Source organism: Poromitra crassiceps (assembly GCF_964638095.1).
Source record: "Poromitra crassiceps genome assembly, chromosome: 19".
In the NCBI taxonomy this organism is placed as follows: Eukaryota; Metazoa; Chordata; class Actinopteri; order Beryciformes; family Melamphaidae; genus Poromitra; species Poromitra crassiceps.
In genome coordinates this window covers 22,265,983-22,278,500 of record NC_139646.1, presented here as the reverse complement: position 1 = coordinate 22,278,500, position 12,518 = coordinate 22,265,983, and the positions used below count along the sequence as shown (strand labels likewise).

The 12,518-nt window shown below is 47.2% G+C and overlaps 1 protein-coding gene across 5 annotated transcripts in view; it reads right to left on the bottom strand.

Annotated features, from left to right (window-relative positions):
- Positions 1–12,518, bottom strand: part of septin9b (septin 9b) — a 107,631-nt gene that overhangs the window by 2,886 nt on the left and 92,227 nt on the right. For all 5 annotated transcript variants that reach the window (XM_083655487.1, XM_083655486.1, XM_083655488.1 and 2 more), the window contains 2 exons: positions 9,662–9,757; positions 8,304–8,400 (listed from right to left, as the gene is read on the bottom strand). In XM_083655487.1, coding sequence (XP_083511613.1) covers positions 8,304–8,400; positions 9,662–9,757 — 193 coding nt within the window. The remainder of the gene's footprint in view (positions 1–8,303; positions 8,401–9,661; positions 9,758–12,518) is intronic.

Here is a 12,518-nt window from a genome sequence, read left to right as displayed (position 1 = left end):
CTTTGAAATCCGGGGTCAGGAAATTAAATTCCTTGTGAGCGTCGGGGAGAGGAGGAGAGAGGGATAACCGCTGGCTCTGAGTGTTGATTAGTGGTGGAGAGGAGGGAGAGCCATGCCGGTGTCTCGCCTCTCTACTCGTGCAGACGTCCTGTTATATATATATACTCTTTTAAATGCACGCCTTCACGCTATAATGTGCACCTCTCAGACCCCGTGTGGACTCGTCTCCTCACACCCTGAAACTAGACTGCTCCTCTTCCACTCATAATAATGTGCACAGACCTTCTAGCTTCACAGCTAGAAGGTCCTGGGTTCGATTCCCACCTGGGACGCTGTGAGCGCTGAAGGAGTGCGTGCCCGTCCGCATGTCCTCGAGTGCCCACTGCCTGGGTGAGGTCGTCAAAAGGGCCTTTCTGTGTGGAGTTTGCATGTTCTCCCCGTGCCCCCTGGGGGTTTCCTTCATATAGGAACCCCTCACCAAAAACATGCAATATCCTGGTCGCTGAAGTGATGCCTGCTCTGGTCATTAGGGGCGCCTGTTCGGAGGGAGGGGAACTCGTTGCAATAGCGTGATCCTCCCACGTGCTATGTGCTACCGGTGAAGCTTCCCCTGTCAGGTGAAAAGAAGCGGTTGGCTACTGCCCATGTCTCGGAGGAAGCATGGAGCCAGTTTCGGCTCTCCCCAGATCGGCAGAGGGTGGAGCAGCAACCAGGATAAATAAATAAAAAATGTGCACTAATGGGGGATAAAAATAGGATTAAAAAAACGGGGGGAAAAATATATATATATAATGTGCACCTCTCAGACCCCGTGTGTATTCGTCTCCTCGCACCCTGAAGCTAAAGTGCTCCTCTTCCACTCGTAATATACGCAGATCTGCCTTCTTCTCACCTTGTCCGCGGCCTAATTTATGGAGCCGGTGCCGGCGGCTTCCTCTCTCCTCCTTTTCCTCGTTCCCCCTCTCTCACCGCCTAGCCCGACTAGAATGAAGCCATTGTTCTGTGGGCCAGATAGGACGGCGTTTCTCACACACACTCTTTTTCTTGACCTCTCACTCTCCCCCTTTTCTGTCCCGTACAGTGGGTTTCAAAGTGTTTGTTTTGTCCCGTACAGTGGACTTAACCAAGTGGATTTTTCTCTTCACCTGGGAGTAAAAGCAGTCATAATTAATTTCCAGGGGAAATGAAAAGTAAGAAAATATATAAATAAGCACAGTTGTCAGGTAAACGCCATACTTCCAAACTGTCAAAAAAACATTCCAGGAAGGAAGAACAACAGCTTTGCATGCATTTCTGAGGTTTATCCAATTTTAGATGGGTTTTCCTAAGCCAACAAGGTCCAACAGTTTATTTATTCTCAACTCGTGAGAAACATGTAATCCTTCATTTGCGGTTAAATCTCCAAAATTGGAGTTAGAAGGTTCTCACATGACAACAGCAAAGTAGTGGCAACCACCAAATATTGTTGTCATCTATCTATCATCTTTGCAATAGATAATATTTTGGCTTGTGAATTTGTGCATGCTTGTCAACACTGGGGGCTTAGCATGCAATCAGGCGTCCCGTTTGTTTTGAAGGGTTGCAAGCCAAAGAGAAGGCTGTGAGAAAGCCAGTCTCCTCTCCTGCAGCTGACAGAACAACGTGTTTGAAGGCCAGCCCAGTGTTCCTCACACTGATTCATCACCACAGTGATTTACACATGAGACAAGAAGAGCCGTCTACTCTGCAGACTCTGCACTATCAATCATTCAATGAGTTATTGAAGTGATTGATCACTTATTTAATAATGCACTTTATACCACAGAGGATGACCCAGTGTTCAGTCAGGGCCGCGGGTGACGCTGTGCCCAGTGCACCCTGGGAAGGAGCCAGACCTCCAGACACTGTGACATTCCTCTCTCCAGACCTCCTCCAGCTCCCCCCTCTGTCCTTCCAATCTCTCCCTCACTCCCCGTCCAGACTTTAATCTTCTATTTATCTTTGATATTTGATTTATTTAACCTTCATTTAACCAGGTATGTCATTAAGAACAAATCCTTATTTACAATATTGACCTGGCAGACGTCTCCGTCTCTCTCTCTCTCTGAAACCCTTGGGTGAGGCGAGGACACTCATCTGCTATGAACCTCCTTGTCAATGTGAGTGCTGCTCAGTACAGTACAACAAACATAAACACCATGAAAGTTACTGCGTCAGAGAGAGAGAGAGAGAGAGAGAGAGAGAGAGAGAGAGAGAGAGAGAGAGAGAGAGAGAGAGAGAGAGAGAGAGCATGTTCCTGAACTGCCCGCTCTCCCCATGGACACAGACTGGCTTGTAAATCCCCTCCTGCCTCGTGAATCTCTCTAGTTACAGTCAAACAGAGACGCCATGATGACAAACACACTGCTGCTACAGTGGAACAACACACAGGTCCATCATGACAAACACACTCCTGCTACAGTGGAACAACACACAGGTCCAACATGACAAACACACTCCTGCTATAGTGGAACAACACACAGGTCCATCATGACAAACACACTCCTGCTACAGTGGAACAACACACAGGTCCATGATGACAAACACACTCCTGCTACAGTGGAACAACACACAGGTCCATCATGACAAACACACTCCTGCTATAGTGAAACAACACACAGGTCCATCATGACAAACACACTCCTGCTATAGTGAAACAACACACAGGTCCATGATGACAAACACACTCCTGCTACAGTGGAACAACACACAGGTCCATCATGACACAAACACACTCCTGCTACAGTGGAACAACACACAGGTCCATCATGACACAAACACACTCCTGCTACAGTGGAACAACACACAGGTCCATCATGACAAACACACTCCTGCTATAGTGAAACAACACACAGGTCCATGATGACAAACACACTCCTGCTACAGTGGAACAACACACAGGTCCATCATGACACAAACACACTCCTGCTATAGTGGAACAACACACAGGTCCATCATGACACAAACACACTCCTGCTACAGTGGAACAACACACAGGTCCATCATGACACAAACACACTCCTGCTACAGTGGAACAACACACAGGTCCATCATGACACAAACACACTCCTGCTATAGTGGAACAACACACAGGTCCATCATGACACAAACACACTCCTGCTACAGTGGAACAACACACAGGTCCATCATGACAAACACACTCCTGCTATAGTGGAACAACACACAGGTCCATCATGACAAACACACTGCTGCTACAGTGGAACAACACACAGGTCCATCATGACAAACACACTCCTGCTACAGTGGAACAACACACAGGTCCATCATGACAAACACACTCCTGCTATAGTGGAACAACACACAGGTCCATGATGACAAACACACTCCTGCTATAGTGGAACAACACACAGGTCCATGATGACAAACACACTGCTGCTACAGTGGAACAACACACTGGTCCATCATGACAAACACACTCCTGCTATAGTGGAACAACACACAGGTCCATGATGACAAACACACTCCTGCTACAGTGGAACAACACACTGGTCCATGATGACAAACACACTCCTGCTACAGTGGAACAACACACAGGTCCATGATGACAAACACACTCCTGCTATAGTGGAACAACACACAGGTCCATGATGACAAACACACTCCTGCTATAGTGGAACAACACACAGGTCCATGATGACAAACACACTGCTGCTACAGTGGAACAACACACTGGTCCATCATGACAAACACACTCCTGCTACAGTGGAACAACACACAGGTCCATCATGACAAACACACTCCTGCTATAGTGGAACAACACACAGGTCCATCATGACAAACACACTCCTGCTACAGTGGAACAAAACACACAGGTCCATCATGACAAACACACTCCTGCTACAGTGGAACAACACACAGGTCCATCATGACAAACACACTCCTGCTACAGTGGAACAACACACAGGTCCATCATGACACAAACACACTCCTGCTATAGTGAAACAACACACAGGTCCATCATGACAAACACACTCCTGCTACAGTGGAACAACACACAGGTCCATCATGACAAACACACTCCTGCTACAGTGGAACAACACACAGGTCCATCATGACACAAACACACTCCTGCTATAGTGGAACAACACACAGGTCCATGATGACAAACACACTCCTGCTACAGTGGAACAACACACAGGTCCATCATGACAAACACACTCCTGCTACAGTGGAACAACACACAGGTCCATGATGACAAACACACTCCTGCTACAGTGGAACAACACACAGGTCCATCATGACAAACACACTCCTGCTACAGTGGAACAACACACAGGTCCATGATGACAAACACACTCCTGCTATAGTGGAACAACACACAGGTCCATGATGACAAACACACTCCTGCTACAGTGGAACAACACACTGGTCCATCATGACAAACACACTCCTGCTACAGTGGAACAACACACTGGTCCATCATGACAAACACACTCCTGCTACAGTGGAACAACACACAGGTCCATCATGACAAACACACTCCTGCTACAGTGGAACAACACACAGGTGCATCATGACAAACACACTCCTGCTACAGTGGAACAACACACTGGTCCATCATGACAAACACACTCCTGCTACAGTGGAACAACACACAGGTCCATCATGACAAACACACTCCTGCTACAGTGGAACAACACACAGGTCCATCATGACAAACACACTCCTGCTACAGTGGAACAACACACAGGTCCATCATGACACAAACACACTCCTGCTATAGTGAAACAACACACAGGTCCATCATGACAAACACACTCCTGCTATAGTGGAACAACACACAGGTGCATCGTGACACAAACACACTCCTGCTACAGTGGAACAACACACAGGTGCATCATGACACAAACACACTCCTGCTACAGTGGAACAACACACAGGTCCATCATGACACAAACACACTCCTGCTATAGTGAAACAACACACAGGTCCATCATGACAAACACACTCCTGCTACAGTGGAACAACACACAGGTCCATCATGACAAACACACTCCTGCTACAGTGGAACAACACACAGGTCCATCATGACACAAACACACTCCTGCTACAGTGGAACAACACACAGGTCCATGATGACAAACACACTCCTGCTACAGTGGAACAACACACAGGTGCATCATGACAAACACACTCCTGCTACAGTGGAACAACACACAGGTCCATCATGACAAACACACTCCTGCTACAGTGGAACAACACACAGGTGCATCATGACAAACACACTCCTGCTACAGTGGAACAACACACAGGTGCATCATGACACAAACACACTCCTGCTACAGTGGAACAACACACAGGTGCATCATGACACAAACACACTCCTGCTACAGTGGAACAACACACAGGTCCATCATGACAAACACACTCCTGCTACAGTGGAACAACACACAGGTGCATCATGACACAAACACACTCCTGCTACAGTGGAACAACACACAGGTCCATGATGACAAACACACTCCTGCTATAGTGGAACAACACACAGGTGCATCATGACAAACACACTCCTGCTACAGTGGAACAACACACAGGTGCATCATGACAAACACACTCCTGCTACAGTGGAACAACACACAGGTCCATCATGACAAACACACTCCTGCTACAGTGGAACAACACACAGGTCCATCATGACAAACACACTCCTGCTACAGTGGAACAACACACAGGTGCATCATGACACAAACACACTCCTGCTACAGTGGAACAACACACAGGTCCATGATGACAAACACACTCCTGCTATAGTGGAACAACACACAGGTGCATCATGACACAAACACACTCCTGCTACAGTGGAACAACACACAGGTCCATGATGACAAACACACTCCTGCTACAGTGGAACAACACACAGGTGCATCATGACACAAACACACTCCTGCTACAGTGGAACAACACACAGGTCCATCATGACACAAACACACTCCTGCTACAGTGGAACAACACACAGGTCCATGATGACAAACACACTCCTGCTACAGTGGAACAACACACAGGTCCATCATGACAAACACACTCCTGCTACAGTGGAACAACACACAGGTCCATCATGACACAAACACACTCCTGCTACAGTGGAACAACACACAGGTCCATCATGACAAACACACTCCTGCTACAGTGGAACAACACACAGGTCCATGATGACACAAACACACTCCTGCTACAGTGGAACAACACACAGGTCCATCATGACAAACACACTCCTGCTACAGTGGAACAACACACAGGTGCATCGTGACACAAACACACTCCTGCTACAGTGGAACAACACACAGGTCCATGATGACAAACACACTGCTGCTACAGTGGAACAACACACAGGTCCATCATGACAAACACACTCCTGCTACAGTGGAACAACACACAGGTCCATGATGACAAACACACTCCTGCTACAGTGGAACAACACACAGGTCCATCATGACAAACACACTCCTGCTACAGTGGAACAACACACAGGTCCATCATGACAAACACACTCCTGCTATAGTGGAACAACACACAGGTCCATCATGACAAACACACTCCTGCTACAGTGGAACAACACACAGGTGCATCATGACAAACACACTCCTGCTACAGTGGAACAACACACAGGTGCATCATGACACAAACACACTCCTGCTACAGTGGAACAACACACAGGTCCATCATGACAAACACACTCCTGCTACAGTGGAACAACACACAGGTCCATCATGACAAACACACTCCTGCTATAGTGGAACAACACACAGGTCCATCATGACAAACACACTCCTGCTACAGTGGAACAACACACAGGTTCATCATGACAAACACACTCCTGCTATAGTGGAACAACACACAGGTGCATCATGACACAAACACACTCCTGCTATAGTGGAACAACACACAGGTGCATCATGACACAAACACACTCCTGCTACAGTGGAACAACACACAGGTTCATCATGACAAACACACTCCTGCTACAGTGGAACAACACACAGGTCCATGATGACAAACACACTCCTGCTACAGTGGAACAACACACAGGTCCATCATGACAAACACACTCCTGCTACAGTGGAACAACACACAGGTTCATCATGACAAACACACTCCTGCTATAGTGGAACAACACACAGGTGCATCATGACACAAACACACTCCTGCTATAGTGGAACAACACACAGGTCCATCATGACAAACACACTCCTGCTACAGTGGAACAACACACAGGTCCATCATGACAAACACACTCCTGCTATAGTGGAACAACACACAGGTCCATCATGACAAACACACTCCTGCTACAGTGGAACAACACACAGGTGCATCATGACACAAACACACTCCTGCTACAGTGGAACAACACACAGGTTCATCATGACAAACACACTCCTGCTACAGTGGAACAACACACAGGTGCATCATGACACAAACACACTCCTGCTACAGTGGAACAACACACAGGTCCATCATGACAAACACACTCCTGCTATAGTGGAACAACACACAGGTGCATCATGACACAAACACACTCCTGCTACAGTGGAACAACACACAGGTCCATCATGACACAAACACACTCCTGCTATAGTGAAACAACACACAGGTGCATCATGACACAAACACACTCCTGCTACAGTGGAACAACACACAGGTGCATCATGACACAAACACACTCCTGCTACAGTGGAACAACACACAGGTCCATGATGACAAACACACTCCTGCTATAGTGAAACAACACACAGGTCCATCATGACAAACACACTCCTGCTATAGTGAAACAACACACAGGTCCATCATGACAAACACACTCCTGCTATAGTGAAACAACACACAGGTCCATCATGACAAACACACTCCTGCTATAGTGAAACAACACACAGGTCCATCATGACAAACACACTCCTGCTATAGTGGAACAACACACACCATCATGACAAACACACTCCTGCTATAGTGGAACAACACACAGGTCCATCATGACACAAACACACTCCTGCTACAGTGGAACAACACACACCATCATGACAAACACACTCCTGCTACAGTGGAACAACACACAGGTCCATCAGCTGGCTGCATTTCAACATCATATGCTGGCAGCACTAGCTACATGTGAGCATGTTCCATGTGTGTTGTTTATATACTGCCCAGTGACCTGCTTGCCATTGTGCATTTGGCAGGAAAAGTGACCAGCTGTGCCTCTGTGTGTGTGTGTGTGTGTGTGTGTGTGTGTGTGTGTGTGTGTGTGTGTGTTCTAGGATGTATTTGTGTATTACCCTCTATGGTGCCCCACTTTGTTTTCCTGCCCAGAATCCGCTTCCCGTTGACCTGGTACTCCTGGTCACTCCCCACCACAGCAAAAGGGATCATCTCCTGTTGAGTGCACACACACACACACACACACACACACACACACACACACACACACACACACACACACACACACACACACACACACACACACAGAAGTGTTAGCAGTAGTTTTCCAGGTCATGCTTTGGTTGTGTACCTTTGGATAGAACATGATATTCAACCGTTTTCATATTGAGGACCACTAATAGAGGGATGATGTATTTTTGTAGTCGGAACGTGGAAGTCCTGGACTTCCTGGTTCTTCACTGTTTCTGTCTATGGGATTTTTGAATGGGTTTTTGCCGCGATGCTTCAAATAAGGTCTCTGGGCAACGCAAGATTAATCAAATGCGAACCAGAGTTCAGTCGGATAATCTTCACACATGAGGACCACTTTCATGAGTTTTGTAGCGTAAATGCGAATCCTAAAAGTAAAAAGGTCGAGCTAAGCTAATCAAGAACTACACTGTCGCATAGGCTTCCACATCACGTCAGCACTCAACCTGGACTGTTGTTGATGTGTGCGCTGCTGTGCACTGATTACCCCGGGCTGAACGGGCTGAACCAGGTGAGGGAAAGAGAATTTCCGTGTTCGTCCTTTGAAGTGATGACGTTATTGACGTATAATATCCCCGTCGACTCAACAGTGTAGTCTCATTTATCCGTTTGCTAGCTAGCCGCCCTTTTAACAGCACGTAAAAGCTTCAAAACTCATAAAAGTGGTCCTCATGTGTGAAGATGATATTACTAAACACTCGCTCGCGTTTGATTAAGCTTGCGTTGCCCAGAGAGATTATTAGAAGCATCGCGCCAAAAACCGATTCAAAAATCCCATAGGCAAAAACAGTGAAGAACCAGGAGTGTTAGCATCGATGATTTCCGGACTCGTACCTGGGGCTCTCTATTTAGTTCACATTAGAACCATAGACCCCATTTGATGAGATTCTGTCTCTCAGACCCAAATCTTGAGAATATTTTTGGCCAGCGCAAGCGGGCCCTATATCTGGCTTTGTCCAGTCCAATTTGCGTGCCAATTTGAGTGCTGATGCTCGTGAACGCTTTATCGCGCTGGCCATACGCTAGGTTCCGACCTAGCCTTGTTTATTGTTAGTATATGATCTTGTCCAGAATTCCACAACTATTTATTGTAGGCAGAGAGATAACAGTGAAACTATGATTAAAATAGTCCTTCTTCTACATTCTATAATTGTATTCAGAATACGCGGACGACATGGCGCCGTTTGAATCAGAATATACTGACGCCATGACGCCGGAAACTTACCCTGATTTTGTCATTGATCATCCTGTCCTCTGCGTCCTCGTCAAACTCCTTCTGAGGATACACATCGATCCCGTTGGCTCGCAGCTCTTCCCTAATCTGCACAAAGACGGACACAACAACGGCACGCGCAAACATTCCATCAAACGAGTCAAACTCACACAGTTACAGTGCACGACGTCCTCTGATCTAGAATAAATGGCACAAAACATATTCCAATTCCATAATGGACGTTCTAACAGGCGAGGTCTGGAAAAACCGCGATCGTCTTTCGAGCACTTGTTAATCAGAACTCACAAAGAGAGCGGATTTGTGCCATTGCTGTATCATAAATCATCGTTACACGCAGACGAAGCTTTCCGTAATCAGAGGCGAGACAGAGGGGACGTTAGGATTGGCAACATGCTAACAATCAATCAGGAGCGAAGCCCTTCTTCATCCATCATCTCACCATCTCACCACCAAGTCGCTCACCATCACATGTACATTACACACATACTTCATAGTGTGGGACCTGACGATGTTTACATACATGTACTTCATTCGGGCCAGGGAGACTTTGCGATTGAATGGAAGCCTCTATAAACAGCCTGGTGTTGACATTAAGCGACTGCGGCTTGCCATGGAGGAGTTAACATGGGAGGTTAACCACATTTACAAAAAAAAATATATATATAGAAATACAGCCAGACATAGTCACGGCCTATAAAGTGGCCACCCCCATTCTCTGTATGTCTTTATAATGACTGAAACCCCAAGCACAGACACATCAGTCCGAAAAGCATAGGCCGTTTTCTGGGAGCAAATGTCCTTTAAATGAATGACTGCTCGCCTTCGCAATTACTACTCTCGACAATTTCCACTTGGTCCGTGATCAAACGCTTTGTTGTTTATCCTCGGAGACTTTCTCAGGGTTACATTATAGGACGCAAAACCAAGTGAAATTCAAACACAAAAGCCACATCAAGCCGTGGGCTGAGAGGGAAGGCGAGCGGAGGCTCACAGCTGGACAGACGGAGCGGAGGGCAAAGCTCTCATAAAGAAAAGCCTTCTGTCTTGCTCTGTTTGCATGTGAAGAAATAGCAGTGAAGAGGGGAAAAACAGTTTGGCACGAACGGCCTTTTAGCTTCACTAATCTTCAAGGTCACACAGAGCGCGTGCGGGCCAACCAAAACACGGCCTGTTACAAGCCCCGCTCCGCTCCCCGCTCTGTCTCCTCATTGGATGCTGTCGTCAGGGGGGAGGGGAAACGGTAGCCAAGACGACACCCAATCACGCTTCCTCCTCCAAAATGGATGAAGCTGTTACGGAAGTCCAGAACCTGGGAGGGAGGGAGGGATGGAGGGAGGGAGGGATGGAGGAAGGTGAGTTGCTGTCCACCCCCCCCCCCCCCCTGTGGATTCTTCAGGGTTGTCCAACAGAAACACACAGAGGAACAGAAGCAGGGAAGTAGCGGAGGCCGTTGAAGACTGGAGCCAGGTAGAGCGCATGTTGTCACTGGGGAAAAGCGATGAGGAGGACGAAGCCTGAAGCGTTGCTATGAATAAAACCACTGTATGACACTGAGTCAAATCTAAATACCCGGAGCTGTCAACCACTCACCGGACAAACACTTTTGTCCAATGTTTTGTCTGTATAGAAATGTGCTGAATTTGGTCGTGTACCTTTGTTTAAATCCATCGCTTTGGGTGCAAACACTTGTCAATCAAAGTCGTGTGGTGGAGGATATTGAGCCAACCAATGAGGGACAGAGTAAGAGCAGCAAGACACTGCTGCTTCGATAATGACTGAACTATCAGCAGACACAGGGCACACCTCCGCCAGCCAAGGCCAAATGTCCAGTCTGCTACCATATGCAACTGAGTCAGATCAGATCCAAAATGTAGCAGGTTCTTCCTTGGCCCGTGCTACACCTTTCCCACCAAGTTGAATGAAAATCTGCCCAGTAGTTTTTCCGTAATCCTGCAAACAAACAAACGGCACCGAAAACCTAACATCCTTGGTGGAGGTAATCACTTGGTATATCGTAGAAACGGATGAATATTCAATGTTTACTAAAGTGGTACTTTCTAGTCCCCTTAATTCTGGTCATGTGAGCCATGTCTATAATGAAGGAGAACCTCTAAGAACTTGGCCGACTAGTGTTTTAAGTCTCTCTGTTGTGAGCCATGTCTATACTGAGGAGAACCTCTCTAAGAACATGGTCAACTCGTATTTTAAGTCTCTGCTTTACCCAGTAATTCAATCGTAATGAAGGACTAGCCTGCTGGGCTGGCAGCCGGGCAGAGGTTCCCCCGTTTAGAAAGGGAACTCTGTACAGTAAATAAATACTTAAAATAAAGAGATGTCAATGGCTTCTGTCTGGAGAGCAGACATGACTGTGGAGAGCAGACATGACTGTGGAGAGCAGACATGACTGTGTGGAGAACAGACATGACTGTGGAGAGCAGACATGACTGTGTGGAGAGCAGACATGACTGTGGAGAGCAGACATGACTGTGGAGAGCAGACATGACTGTGGAGAGCAGACATGACTGTGTGGAGAGCAGACATGACTGTGTGGAGAGCAGACATGACTGTGGAGAGAGCAGACATGACTGTGGAGAGAGCAGACATGGCTGTGGAGAGAGCAGACATGGCTGTGGAGAGCAGACATGACTGTGTGGAGAGCAGACATGGCTGTGGAGAGAGCAGACATGACTGTGGAGAGCAGACATGACTGTGTGGAGAGAGCAGACATGACTGTGTGGAGAGAGCAGACATGACTGTGGAGAGAGCAGACATGGCTGTGGAGAGAGCAGACATGACTGTGTGGAGAGCAGACATGACTGTGTGGAGAGAGCAGACATGACTGTGGAGA